We start from the raw sequence: 14,058 nt of genomic DNA, 5'->3' as shown, positions 1-14,058 counted from the left end.
GAGGGGAGGGGGATGGCGGAGACAAGGTCGGCGGTGGGGTGGGGGCGGCGGTGTGGGTGGGGATGGAGGCGGTGGCGGAGACTAGGTAAGGGAGAGGACGGCGCGACAGCCTCGATTGGATCTAGAGAAGGAAAGGGTGGGTGGGTGGGTAGGTCGGTTAGGGTTTTGGTCTTTCAGGAGAAGATCCGTTGGATGGGCGCGTGATGGATGGCTCAGATCGTGTCCAACTTGGTGATCCGCGTGGACGTGGTTGCTCGCTTCTCATTGGTTGGCTGGCGCACGCTCAAATATCCAAAATTTGGACCCAAATTTCTGAAAAAAATTATATGCCTACAAATCTATGTTGCAAAATTGAACCAAATCAAGGGAGTTTGTTCAAATGATCTCATATTTTGCACAAGGGTGCATCTTGGAATGGCAAACAATGTTGCCTAAGGGAGTTTTCATTTTCTTTGCACGGAAAATTCATTTTCCATTTTTCGAGTGCCCGAAATGAGTTTTTTGTGAAGGATCTACCATATATTTGTTGCAAAATTGGACCAAATCAATTTTATAGAAAACTAGGTCATATTTAATGCACAATTGACCAAATGGTTGCGTGTAAAAAGTTTTGATCCACCTCTGGTGAAAAAGACAAATTTCTGCCGATTCAGTTGGAAGCGGGTCAAATTTGAACTGCAGGTCCCTTTTATTTTGCTCTTTATTTTTTCCAAAAATCATTTCTAGGTACATAAGTATCTATTTAATTAGAGAAATATCAAAAATTTTCCAAGATTCAACCACTAGCTAGGAATGGTCAAGCCCGCCGTTTTGACCGCATTTTGAAACGGGCATAAAAAATTCGAAAAAAATCAAAAAAATTGGAAAACCTTCGCTTTGGGTCATTATATATGACCAAGTTTCCAGGAAAAATAATAAACTTGTAATACGGAAATTATTTTAAAAAAGTATTCTAAAAAATGAGCTATCATGCGTGAAGATTCATGGCTTTCAAGCCAAATGATCAATCTTATGGCCACATTCATGGCATAGTTTGTTCAAATGATCTCGTATTGTGCATAAGGGTGCATCCTGGAATTCCAAACAATGTTGCTTTGGGTAGTTTTCACTTTCATTGCACAAAAAAGCCATTTTCCATTTTCCGAGTGCTCCAAATGAGGTTTTTTTGTGAAGAACCTACCAAATAATTATTGCAAAATTGGACCAAATCAATTTTATAAAATACTAGTCCATATTTAATGCACAATTGATCAAATGGTTGGGTGTAAAAAGTTTTGATCCACCTCTGGTGAAAAAGACAAATTTCCGCCGATTCAGTTAGAAGCGGGTCAAATTTGAACTGCAGCTGCCTCATAGTTTGCTTTTTATTTTTTCCAAAAATCATTTCTAGGTACATAAGTATCTATTTAATCAGAGAAACATCAAAAGTTTTCCAAGATTCAACCACTAGCTAGGAACGGTCAAGCCCGCCGTTTTGACCGCATTTTGAAACGGGCATAAAAAATTCAAAAAAAATCAAAAAATTGGAAAACCTTCGCATTGTGTCATTATATATGACCAAGTTTCCAGGAAAAATAATAAACTTGTAATACGAAAATTATTTTAAAAAAGTGTTCTCAGAAATGAGCTATCATGCGTGAAGATTCATGGCTTTCAGGCCAAATGATCAATCTTATGGCCACATTCATGGCATAGTTTGTTCAAATGATCTCATATTGTGCACAAGGGTGCATCTTCGAATTCCAAACAATGTTGCTTTGGGGAGTTTTCACTTTCATTGCACAAAAGAGCCATTTTCCATTTTTCGAGTGCCCCAAATGAGGTTTTTTTGTGAAGAACCTACCAAATAATTATTGCAAAATTGGACCAAATTAATTTTATAAAATACTAGGCCATATTTAATGCACAATTGATCAAATGGTTGGGTAGAAAAAGTTTTGATCCACCTCTTGTGAAAAAGACAAATTTTCGCCGATTTAGTTGGAAGCGGGTCAGATTTGAACTGCAACCGCCTCATAGTTTGCTCTTTATTTTTTCCAAAAATCATTTCTAGGTACATAAGTATCTATTTAATCAGAGAAACATCAAAATTTTTCCAAGATTCAACCACTAGCTAGGAACGATCAAGCCCGCCGTTTTGACCGCATTTTGAAACGGGCATAAAAAATTCAAAAAAAATCAAAAAATTGGAAAACCTTCGCATTGTGTCATTATATGTGACCAAGTTTTCAAGAAAAATAATAAACTTGTAATACAGAAATTATTTTAAAAAGTGTTCTCAGAAATGACCTGTCATGCGTGAAGATTCATGGCTTTCAAGCCAAATGATCAATCTTATGGACACTTTCATGGCATAGTTTGTTCAAATGATCTCATATTGTGCACAAGGGTGCATCTTGGAATGGCAAACAATGTTGCCTAAGGAAGTTTTCATTTTCTGTGCACGGAAAATTCATTTTCCATTTTCCAAGTGCCTGAAATGAGTTTTTTGTGAATGACCTACCATATATTTGTTGCAAAATTGGACCAAATCAATTTTATAAAATACTAGGCCATATTTAATGCACAATTGGCAAAATGGTTGGGTGTAAAAAGTTTTGATCCACCTTGTGTGAAAAAGACAAATTCCTGCCGATTTAGTAGGAAGCGGGTCAAATTTGAACTGCAGCTGCCTCATAGTTTGCTATTTATTTTTTCCAAAAATCATTTCTAGTTACAGAAGTACCTATTTAATCATAAATACATGGTTTGGTGGCGATACGTCGAGGTTTGGACGGTGGTGGAGGGCCCCAACTCTAGAGCGCGTAAACTCGCATGCCCGCTGCAGGGTCACCGCGTGACTGTGGCATTGCCATGTGTTCTGGGCGGCCTAGGCATGTCTAGTGGGTTGGGCACTCCCCAGGTAGGTGCTAGGAAGAAAATCACAACATAAGATTCTCACGAGGAGACCGATCGATGCTTAAACATGAATAAGCAGCCAAGTGTTTGATTAGCGGTACGGGAAATGCACATGGCTAATGGGCATGAGTTTTGGCTGAGGATGACCAGTTACTAAGAAGACCGTCTTCACAAATTTTCAGCTCAAAAGGAGGAGCGTAGGTGGTACTTGCTTTGCAAAGTACCACACTGGACATTAATACGAATGTTGAAGCTGGGCTCAAAATAATGAATCGATTGAGCTGGCATTTGGTGGAGGATGGTTATTTGGGCATAGGAAAGCACTGTAGAAAATGGATACCATTTGGACATGCTAAAGTGGTACTTCCTTCACAAAGTGTTTTTTTGAACAGAATAGGAAAATGAATATTTTTGAATTATTTCTAAACTAGGCAAGGAAGGTTTTTTACATATTTGACGAAGATATGACCCAAAGAATTTACGAGATTTTTTTGGAATTTTGGGAATGACAGAAATATAGGTTGCTTCACAACATAGGGCAAAAACTGCCACATGGACATGACACATAGGCAAAACTGATGAAGTGGCGCCTAGTCATAGCAACCCACCACAATTTACAAGGTTATGACCATCTATATTGGTCATGATCAGCTAGAAATAAGGCAGCGAAGCAGTGCTATCTGCTTTATGACCATTTCGTGTAAGGAAACTACGACCTTTCTGACCGAAATGGTCGTTATAGTTTAGGGTTTGGAGCCCCCCGAACAGCTTTTGACCAATTGGTCTGAAATGGTCATAGATCTATGACCAATTCTTCCAGGGTCACTGACAGAAGGTCACTAGTTGACATATTTCTTGTAGTGATGGTCAATGGGTTTGATCTAACAATAATGGTGTTTGATGGCATTTTTGAGCAAAAATCTAACAAAATGATGACATTTATGAGGTATGTAATGGCATTTTGAGCATGCATCTCAATGAACGATGACAAATTTTAGCACTTGTAACTTCTAATGGCAAAACTGAGTAGCGCGACACAACAACTGGCATAAATGATAAAAACCAAATCTTTCTAAGTTGATTAAAAGTATTAAGAAAAATATCGATATCTACAATACCAAATCAATATATCATGTACCAGTATATTTTCAATGTGTTAAACAAAAGCTGGCCTTGGCTTTTTGCATGACATTAATACTCCCTCTGTCCCAAAATATAAGACCTTATTACATCCAACCTCCTAAGAGATCAAATCTCCTGGGTAATCTGAACCAGAGAAACAACAAACCAAGCTCACAAATTAGAGCTTGAAAAGAGAGGATCTGTCCACGATCCAAGCAAGAACCAAGATAACCAAGGAGGTTCGATAGAACCCACACGAATTTGTGTATTAGGGACCTCAGCAGGTACAAGATAGATAGGGACAATTCCGAATTTGGGGCTTGGGAAGTTCTCGATTTCTTGAAGAATTTGTTGCAGTTGTGAGGTGAAATCAATAAGGGTTAGGAGGTGCTTATTCTTGATAATTTCTCCTATTGTTAATTAAGAGAAAATATTGTTCTTTGAGATGAATGGTCGTGGTCGCCCGGAATTCCCATGCAGAGTTTCCAGCGTTTCATGGTCCGATAATTTGTGCCGCGCAAAAGCTCCCAGATTGTGGGATGAAGCTCCAATCTCCTAAAATATAAGACCTTATTACATCCAATGTAATAAGGTTGGATGTAATCAGGTCTTATATTTGGGGAGAGGGAGTAGCTGCCAAATACGATAGGACGCTACAAATTAAGGAAAAATCTGTAGCATCAATACACAAAGGGTAAAAAAAAGAATGACCAATCCAATCCAAGAAGTAATATAGGGCAACACTAGGCATCCGACTACTGATAATTCCTACCTATCAGACTAGTGGGAGGCCGTTGGATTCATGCTAGATGAGTGGTGGATTATGCATGGTTGCATGCAACCCACAAAACGTGGAAGGTTCCAAATTTAAAACCAACCACCATATATGTGGGGTTTGACCGATTGATTGCCTCCGGTAATCACTCACAATTGCTAATTTATTGAAACTAATTATAACAGCTTTTAGGGAAATAAATTAATTATTTTATCCCAATAATTTTCACTATATGTGGTTTCTGGTATTTGTCGACACTACCTCCAATGCAACGAAAGTTTACTTCTATCTAAAGCACTGCAAATTAATTTTGCTTCCAGTATATTCGCAAACTTTCTTTAATCCCGTTGCTTCTACATATAGGATTTTCACTCAGCTCCCTAAATCATGTGCTTCCTTCCATCTTAAGATAAACATGCTTTCGACACTACAAACCATACTTCATAGTTTCTGCTATCAAGCGTGTGTGGTTGTATTTGAAAGCACAATTTTATGATGATTGAAACATGTCACATGAGATATTGATGCATTTCATGTGTTTGTGAGCCATTGGAAACATAATTTGATAATTCTTGAAGCGTGAACCAAGTACTATTGATGCATTGGGCGTAGTTGTGTGGAGGAACGAATCATTCACACATATACACGGAAACATATTATATATAAGTTGGAAACATGCCACATATGATGAAATGATGCCGACGAAAATTGGAACGACTTCAAGTAGGTGGCGGTCGTTGCTGGCGCTATGGAGAGAGTGATGTAGTGTTGGAGGTCGATATTGTGAGATGATCGATCTCACATGGCCGCTCACCGAGGGGATTGACCATCAAACTCTCGCTTACGACCGTCAGCGCATGCATGCACTTCCATTGTTGTTGATCTTGGTGGATCAAGATCACAACAGTGTTGAGAATCACCGCCTTCATAGATCAGCATCATCGCGTCGTAGAAATTAGTAGGATCTCCCCATTTACGGGGAGACGCTTCCCGTCAACGTACTCACCAATGAGATGATCCATGTAGTCCGCGGCGGCGGCGGCGAAGGCAGCGTCGATGGGCGTTACCCTTGCTAAGGTTGTGGTAATGTAGGGGTTCATATATAGCTTTGCTTCCAAGGCGTTGGATTTTGAAGCGTTGGATTTAGAGAGGTCTGACACGAGGCGTGGGATCGGACTATAAAGCGTTTCCCTAATATAAATAAGTAAAGTGGCGACGTCATCAGGATACACAATTCTATGCCGGTGAAGGGTGTAATTATCCCTTCTCCGGCATCATTTAATCCTGGGATATACTCTCCCACGCCCGCTCGAATTCCTTCTAACGAACCTCCGTAATCAGCCATCCCTAATACACAAATCCCTGTGAGTTCTGTCGAGCCTCCTCGGTTATCTTGGTTCTTGCTTGGATCGTGGACATATCCTTTCTTTTCGAGCTCTGATTTGTGAGCTTGGTTTGTTGTTTCTCTGGTTCAGATTACCCATGAGATTTGATCTCTTCAGGGTGTTCTTATTCGTCGAATCTGGGGCGAAATCAGAGGTATTTTTGGGCGGTGTCGCTTCGATCCTGCCAAGGTGGTTTGTTTATTTTATCCCGCGGCATTAGCTTGTTGGATTGTCGTAAAGTTCGGATTCTCAGCAGGGACACAAGGTAGACAGGGACAATCCCGAATTGGGGCATTGGGAAGTTCCCGATTTCTTGAAGAACTGGTTGGAGTTTTGAGGTGAAATCAATAAGGGTTAGGAGGTGCATATTCTTGATAATTTCTCCTGATTGTTAATTGAGTGAAAAGATTGTTCTTTGAGATGGATGGTCGTGGTCGCCCGGAATTCCCATGCTAGAGGTTCCAGTGTTTCATGGTCTGATGATCTGTGCCGCGCAAAAGCTCCCAGATTGTGGGCAAAATGTATGCCGTCGGAAAGGTCTTGTACAGTGTCGCCGGTCCATTCCACCCATTTGGTGGTGCGGTCGACATAGTTGTTGTGCAGCAGCAGGATGGCAGCTTCAAGAGCTCGCCATGGTATGTGCGATTTGGCAAGTTCCAGGGGGTTCTCAAGACAAGGGAGAAGGTGGTAAACATTGCCGTGAATGGTGTCGAAGCCGGGTTTCACATGTACTTGGATAGCAATGGTGAGGCTCACTTTCTCAGGGATGCAGACTCAATTACTGTGGAAGGGGATTTTGTTGTGTCCACTTCATCTTTGGGGGATGAACGGGAGGTGACGATGCAGGATGCACAGTTAAGGAAGTCCAAGAGCACTTCTTGTGATATCTCAACCATGGAGGCCAGTGCTGGGGATGGGAAGATGCCTGCGAGGACAGTCTCAAGACAGAGCACCATACTTGAGCGGATGTTTGGATGGAAACCAAATAAGGATAATGCCCCTGCTGTGGATAGCGTGTGCTCATTAGAGCGCGCGGAGATTGCAGCCGAACTCCTTGATACAAAGTGGTTGACAAATCTCTCGCATGGTTCGGAAGCTCCTAGTTCTGATCATGAACCTTCCAGTAGTCATCTGAGAGATGCTGGCAACGGTAATCAAGGGGAAACCGCAAAAATGGTATTGCCAGATTGTAGCTTTGATCATTATAAAGCAATGGGCTCTAATTGTGAGAATGTGAACAGCACTGTTGGTAGCCCACATGGAGGAAGGAGGAGTTCAGGAGATGAAAAGGCGCACTGTATACAAACCACTAGTGTCGAGGAGGAGATTGTTGCCATTTGTGCGCATAAGACTGATGGGATCATGTCAACTATAGACCGGCCAGGATCAGAACATCTGTCAAATGATTTGGATACAGGTAAAAGTATCAATGAGTCTGTTGATACTCAAGGTGAGTTGCAGGGTAATCTTGAAGATGTTACAGTAAGGGAAATGCACACGGAGGTTTTTTCCAATGACATTTTTGAAATTCATGCAATTGAAACAGGCATTACTGATTGTAAAAGTGAAGTGGTTTCACAGTTTGTCACTGTTGATTCCGACAAGTTCAATCAAAATTTTACAGAAGCGAATTCACCAACTTTTAGCACAACCACATATTTTTCAAGTGAAACGCATGATGGTTCATCGATTGCTTGTGGTCATGAGGCATGCCAAGAGAAAGTGGTCATTATAAGTACCTCGGAGACTCTGGAGAGCTCATATGATGTGTCCAATATTTTGGCTGATGAAGTTCATTATGCTGAAGGCATCTCATTGGCTGATGGTCTACAGTTTGAAGAGTGTTCCAGAGTCTCCAGTGGAAGATTGGAACAGGAATATGTCAAGGAAAGGCCACTGTCAAATCATAGTTCTAGCAATAAAGAAGACTTGTATAACGTGGGTGTTCCAGAAGTTTCTGTTTTTGATGACTCTAGTTCTCAAACCTTCCAAGCTAATCTTCCTGATAAGGATATTTCTGTCAGTACTCTTGTCAATGATCACATGGATATTTCTGTGGACACTGTTGCAAATGATCATAATACCAGCTCATCTCATGATTTAGCTTGTCAGCATGGTCTAATATTTCCTGATGCTCCTGGTGGTATAGATATATTGAGTTATGTGCATGAAAATGATTCTGACACTGTAGCAAAGGATTCCACGGTGAATATTAAAACATGCTATGGGGAACATGATGTTTCTTTCAATCAGCCACCAAAAATTCAAAGTGTGACCGGAGAGTGCATTGCCCAAACACCTGATTTCCCTAATAAAGTGGAAGGTGAAGTTTCATCAATTATTTTTGATTTTTCCAGTTTGAGCAAAGTCGATACAGAAAATATCAAGCTAGAATATGATGAGAACCGATCTGGTTTTGCAAGTAGAGTTGACATTGAGCTTGTGCCTGACAGGCCCGGAGAGTGGATTGCCCAAACACCTTATGTCCCTTATAAAGTGGAAGGTGAAGTTTCATCAATTGTTTTTGATTTTTCCAGTTTGAGCAAAATCGACACAGAAAATATCAAGCTAGAATATGATGAGAACCGATCTGGTTCTGCAAGTGGAGTTGACATTGAGCTTGTGCCTGACGGGCCCGGAGAGTGCATTGTCCAAACACCTGATTTCCCTAACAAAGTGGAAGGTGAAGGTTCATCAACTGTTTTTGATTTTTCCAGTTTGAGCAAAGTCGACACAGAAAATATTAAGCTAGAACATGATGAGAACCAATCTGGTTCTGCAAGTGGAGTTGACATTGAGCTTGTGCCTGACGAGCCAAGGGACGAAGCAGAAGCACTTGTGTCTTTATCTGCTTGCCATAATAAATTAGAAGATGAATTTTCACCAATTATTTCTGATTTTTCCAATTTGAGCACAGTCGAAGCAAAAAACGCCAACTTGGAAGATAATGAAAACAGACCTAGTTCCGCAAGTGGAGTTGAATTAGTGCCTGTGCCTGAGGACCCAAGGGATAAAGCAGAAACAATTGTGCCGCCCTGTAAGTTTGTAGATGAAATTCAGCTTCAATTTAGTGACACTACAAGTTTTTCTGACAGAAAGACTATGGATGGTGTAATAGCTAATAAAGCAGCAATTGAACGAGTGCATAATGCAGCTGATGGTGATGCAGATGAAGGAGTAAACGACATTGATCTTGAAAATAAATCAGAAAACAATCCTGATTTTTCAATGCCTGAGATTATCCTTGTTCCTATTCCTGGAAGTGGGTTGCATCTATGTGATAATAATCTGGAGGCCAAATCTGCACCAAATATCCGTTCTCACATACACGATCTTGAAAGATCTGATGATTTTCGAGTAAGTCGCTCACTGTACAATGGTAAGAATAGGGAGGTTGATCCAGTCAAGAGTAAAAACTCTGGCTTCCCAGAGCAGCAACTAGAAGGCACTAGTCAGTCAAAAGAAAATAGTGCCCCAAGGGATAAAGCAGAAACAATCGTGCCGTTCTGTGAGTTTGTAGATGAAATTCAGTTTCAATTTAGTGACACTACAAGTTTTGCTGATAGAAAGACCCTGGATGATATAATAGCTAATAAAACAGCATGTGAAGGAGTGCATGATGAAGCTGATGGTGATGCGGATGAAGAGGGAGGGGATGACACTGATCTCAAAAATGCATCCAAAAAACATTCTGATTTGTCAAGGCCTGAGATTATCCTTATTCCTATTCCTGGAAGTGAGTTGCATCTATGTGATAGTAATCTGGAGGCCAAATCTGCACCAAATCTCTGTCCTCACATAAATGATCTTGAAAGATCTGATGGTTTTCAAGTAAGTCGCTCACTGTACAATGGTGAGAATAGTGGGGTTGATCAAGTCGAGAGTAAGAACCCTGGCTTTTCAGAGCAGGAACTAGAAGGCACTAGTGAGTCAAAAGAAAATAGTGGCCTGTGTGAGCTCATCAACAGTCCAGTGCCTGATAACAAGCACTCTGATGACCTGAAAGACAATTCGTTCAACCCTGTTGTGGGTGAGTTTGTTTTACTATATGAGCTAATACGTCTGTGCGCTATAGTAGGCTTTAATGATATTTATTTTGTTCTGCAGATTAAATGTGATGCCTATCTCTTAAATCTTAGTAATAATTCTGTTCTGTGGCATGTGCAGTGAATTTTGTAGATATATTCATATTCATCAATTTCAGGGGACTGGATCCAGTTTCATTTTTTACTTTTGTTAGTTGCCTGCAATATTGTATGTGTCAGTGTAATAATCGCTAGCTGTGTCATTTTTGTAGAATTATCCCTATGCAGGCACTTGTTATCTGAAGGCATGGGAGCAGATGCTGCGCGCAAAACCTTTGATGCTGAGAAGATAACCTTAGAGAAGTTCCGTGCCATGGAGCAGTCATTGATAAGAAACGACAAGCTAGTTGCTAGGATTTCTGGCCGTTACTTTCCCTGGGATGTAGCTGCACCTGTCGTACGGGGGATGGTTTCTTTTAGAGAGGAACAGCTCTTTGAACACCAAGGTATGATAAAGGTGGAGCGAGTTGAGCCAAGCACAACACAAGGTGGCAGCTGGAGAATCTGGCCATTTAGTTTCAAAAGAACGAGGACTATTAACAGCATCCAGCCAGTTTGTGAGAGCACAGTCGCGAGTACTTTGTCCATTCCTGTTAGCGAGTCAGATGGAGAAAGAAATAAACGCAGTGCAAAGATGATGGAGGGGAAGGTGCGATCGCTCACTCCAACATCTGAGGAACTTGCGTCTCTTCATCTCAGAGAGGGCAGGAACATTGTGACATTTACCTTCTCCACTGCCATGCTTGGGACACAGCAGGTTAGTTGCCATTCTTTCATTATCACACTTGATTTGCCCATGCAGTTTCTCATCCTCCCCGCCTTTTTGACAGGTAGATGCTCACATATATTTATGGGAATGGAATGCACACATTGTCATATCAGATGTTGATGGAACTATCACCAAGTGAGTTGGGCAAATCCAGTTGGCATTTTTTTTGAATCTGTCTCCTGAATGCCAGGAACATAATGATTTATAAATACTCCATTTGATTTGATTAACTTCTTATTACCTTTTCAGTTTTAAAACGACATTTTGTGTTAAATGAAAAGTAGTACTATATAAGTAAAAGAGTTTGGAAAAATAACGTCCTGTTTTTTGGTTGATGGAACTTATCCTATCTGCCTACAAGAGGGAGGGAAGAACATGAGTTTTTTTCTTATTCCAAACATTCAAATATGCATTTTGTTCACTACAAAATAGGGGCATTTGTTCTTATTCCATACATTCAAATATTTATAACTGTAACTATAAATGCAGGTCTGATGTTCTAGGTCAGTTCATGCCAATGGTTGGTGTTGACTGGTCTCAAAATGGAGTTGCTCATTTATTTTCTGCAATACAGGTATGCAGCAAGACAGAAGTATTAAAGTTCATTCCCAGATATAGCTCAAGACAGTTGCAATTGATCCATTATATATCATCTTTTCTCCAACTACAGAAGATTCTCCAAATGCCTGAAGAATTGCATATGTTTGTTTTTCTGTGTGAATTTTTGCAGCAAGCTGCCCCTAAAATGTTTTTAATTGTGTTTGTTCTTATGGCCTTCCACAGGAAAATGGATATCACCTGCTTTTTCTAAGTGCACGCTCTATTTCACAGGCCCACCTAACAAGACAGTTCCTTTTCAACCTAAAGCAGGTATTAAAAATTTCTCCCACCCTTTGTTCATCTGTTTGTGCCCTAAAGTCACAAGTGGTGATAATACTTTATATGTTGAATACCCAATTATCTAATAATGAGTGCCAAGTGTTGATCTATCTTATTCTACCAACGTGTCAATATGGATTTCAGGACGGAAAAGCACTTCCTGATGGCCCTGTCGTGATATCTCCTGATGGCCTCTTTCCATCTTTGTACAGAGAAGGTGAGCACTAGCCTTTTATATTAGGGACAGACTTTAAAAAACTAGTATAGCACAGTTTTTCTTTAGTGCCAAGTTTGAGTTTCTGAAGTGATGAGGACAGTGCTGAAGAATCTGGAGGCTGCTGAATTTTGTTTGATCTGTGCCAAGTGAATTAAGTATTGAAACCACCGTTGTTTGACATTGTTTTGCAGTTATCAGAAGAGCTCCTCATGAATTCAAGATCTCATGCCTAGCGGTGAGTAACTGACTAGTCCCTAAGACACATAAAATCGAGAAGAAAAGACAAGTATGTAGTAATAAAGTGTTGCATACATACAGGATATCAAAGCACTATTTCCTCCTGACTCGCATCCTTTCTATGCGGGATTTGGGAATAGAGATACTGATGAGCTTAGTTACCACAAGGTTGGGATTCCCATGGGCAAGATCTTCATAATAAATCCCAAGGTAAGAAATGAAAAGCATGTGCATTTGCATAGTGTGAATAAAGTCCAGTAAGTGAAGGCATTTGTTTGTTTATATTTGTGGTTTGGTGCAGGGTGAAGTTGCTGTGAATCGCCGGGTAAATACAAAATCATACATGTCCCTGCATGCTCTTGTGAATCGGGTGTTCCCTCCTCTATCGTCACCACCGGAGCAGGTCTGTCTGTCGTGTTTTCTGATTCTTGACTTGAGTTTCATCAGTGTGTTTTGTACCTTGACCTGATGGTGGTGACTCCAGGAGGACTACAACACCTGGAATTACTGGAAGATGCCAGTCGCTGATATTTGAGGTGCAGTCTGGGCACAATGCTCTATGGCACACAGCAATGTCCATAAGAAGGTGAAGGCAGAGGGGTAGTGCAGCGAGGTATTGTTGTCCTAACCTGTTGTGTTCCCTGCCTGCCCTGCCTGCTAAGGAGTAGGAGTAGTTTCTTGCAGGAGGTCAATCTTCACATATACATTGTCTTGTGTTTCCACAGGCCAATGAATGGTTGGGGAATGCTCCTGATGCAAGATGGACGGTGTGTATAATACGGAGTAGGCAACATAGTCTGTACGAGCGATGCCATCATATTGCAGCTTGGTTGAGAATGGGAGGTCCCTTGAGTTAGTTTCTTCTTCCTTGCTGTACTATCGTAGTAGTACTAATTTTGTACTAGAACAACAAGACAAGAATTCAAATATCATCAAGTAAGTCTGTTGGATTGGCTGCTGGTGATGACGTTGCGTTTTGCACATGTCAATCTTGTTATTTTAATTTTGTCTGCCTCTGCCTGTGGACAATTTATTCGCAGAATAAATATAGCGTCCAGTCAGTATTGATCGTTCCTTCCTGTTCCAGTCAGTTTGCTAGGTTATGCTATTTGCTTTTCTTCTTCTTCTGTTTACCCAAAAAGGCTTTCGCCTCACTTTATATTATAAAGCAACTGCTCAAGCCAAGCATCCAAGAAGGTTCAAACACACATACACACAAAAGTCACACCGAGAAGAGGAATCCAAGGGTTAGTGCTAAGGGCCGGGGGGGGGGGGGGGGGGGGGTTGGGAGCGGGGGCGCCAAGCAGAAGGCCATCGATCGAAGGTCGGCGAGGAGAGTGTTGATGACGTCCCGGTTGTCGGTGTCAAAACCGGCGGATCTCGGGTAGGGGGTCCTGAACTGTGCGTCTAAGGTCGATGGTAACAGGAGACAGGGGACATGATGTTTATCCAGGTTCGGGCCCTCTCTATGGAGGTAATACCCTACTTCTTGCTTGATTGATCTTGATGGATATAAGTATCACAAGAGTTGATCTACCACGAGATCGTAATGGCTAAACCCTAGAAGTTTATCTCTGTTTCCGGACTAAGTCCTCCGATTTATATAGACACCAGGAGGATCTAGGGTTACACAAGGTCGGTTACAAAGAAATGAATCAACATATTTGATCGCCAAGCTTGCCTTTCACGCC

General features: G+C 41.1%; 1 protein-coding gene across 5 annotated transcripts; it reads left to right on the top strand.

Moving 5' to 3' along the window:
- Window positions 1-5,932: 5,932 nt before the first annotated feature.
- Window positions 5,933-13,441, top strand: LOC123086074 (uncharacterized). Of its 5 annotated transcripts, XM_044507782.1 has the most exons (13): window positions 5,933-6,159; window positions 6,271-6,334; window positions 6,437-10,210; window positions 10,478-11,022; window positions 11,096-11,169; window positions 11,524-11,608; window positions 11,818-11,904; window positions 12,058-12,130; window positions 12,322-12,365; window positions 12,449-12,577; window positions 12,669-12,770; window positions 12,852-12,980; window positions 13,093-13,441. In XM_044507782.1, exons 3-12 carry the CDS (start codon window positions 6,700-6,702, stop codon window positions 12,900-12,902), a joined length of 4,701 nt encoding a protein of 1,566 aa, XP_044363717.1. In that variant the 5' UTR covers window positions 5,933-6,159; window positions 6,271-6,334; window positions 6,437-6,699; the 3' UTR covers window positions 12,903-12,980; window positions 13,093-13,441. The 5 variants fall into 5 exon arrangements, with proteins under 5 accessions (XP_044363717.1, XP_044363715.1, XP_044363718.1 ...); XM_044507780.1 differs by having other exon boundaries at window positions 6,271-10,210; XM_044507783.1 differs by having other exon boundaries at window positions 5,996-8,215; window positions 8,252-10,210.
- The last annotated feature ends 617 nt before the right edge of the window (window positions 13,442-14,058 follow it).

The sequence above is a fragment of the Triticum aestivum genome, chromosome 4A, assembly GCF_018294505.1.
Source record: "Triticum aestivum cultivar Chinese Spring chromosome 4A, IWGSC CS RefSeq v2.1, whole genome shotgun sequence".
Taxonomy (NCBI): domain Eukaryota; kingdom Viridiplantae; phylum Streptophyta; class Magnoliopsida; order Poales; family Poaceae; genus Triticum; species Triticum aestivum.
The sequence above is the reverse complement of the archived record's forward strand: the minus strand, read 5'-3'. Positions and strand labels throughout refer to the sequence as shown.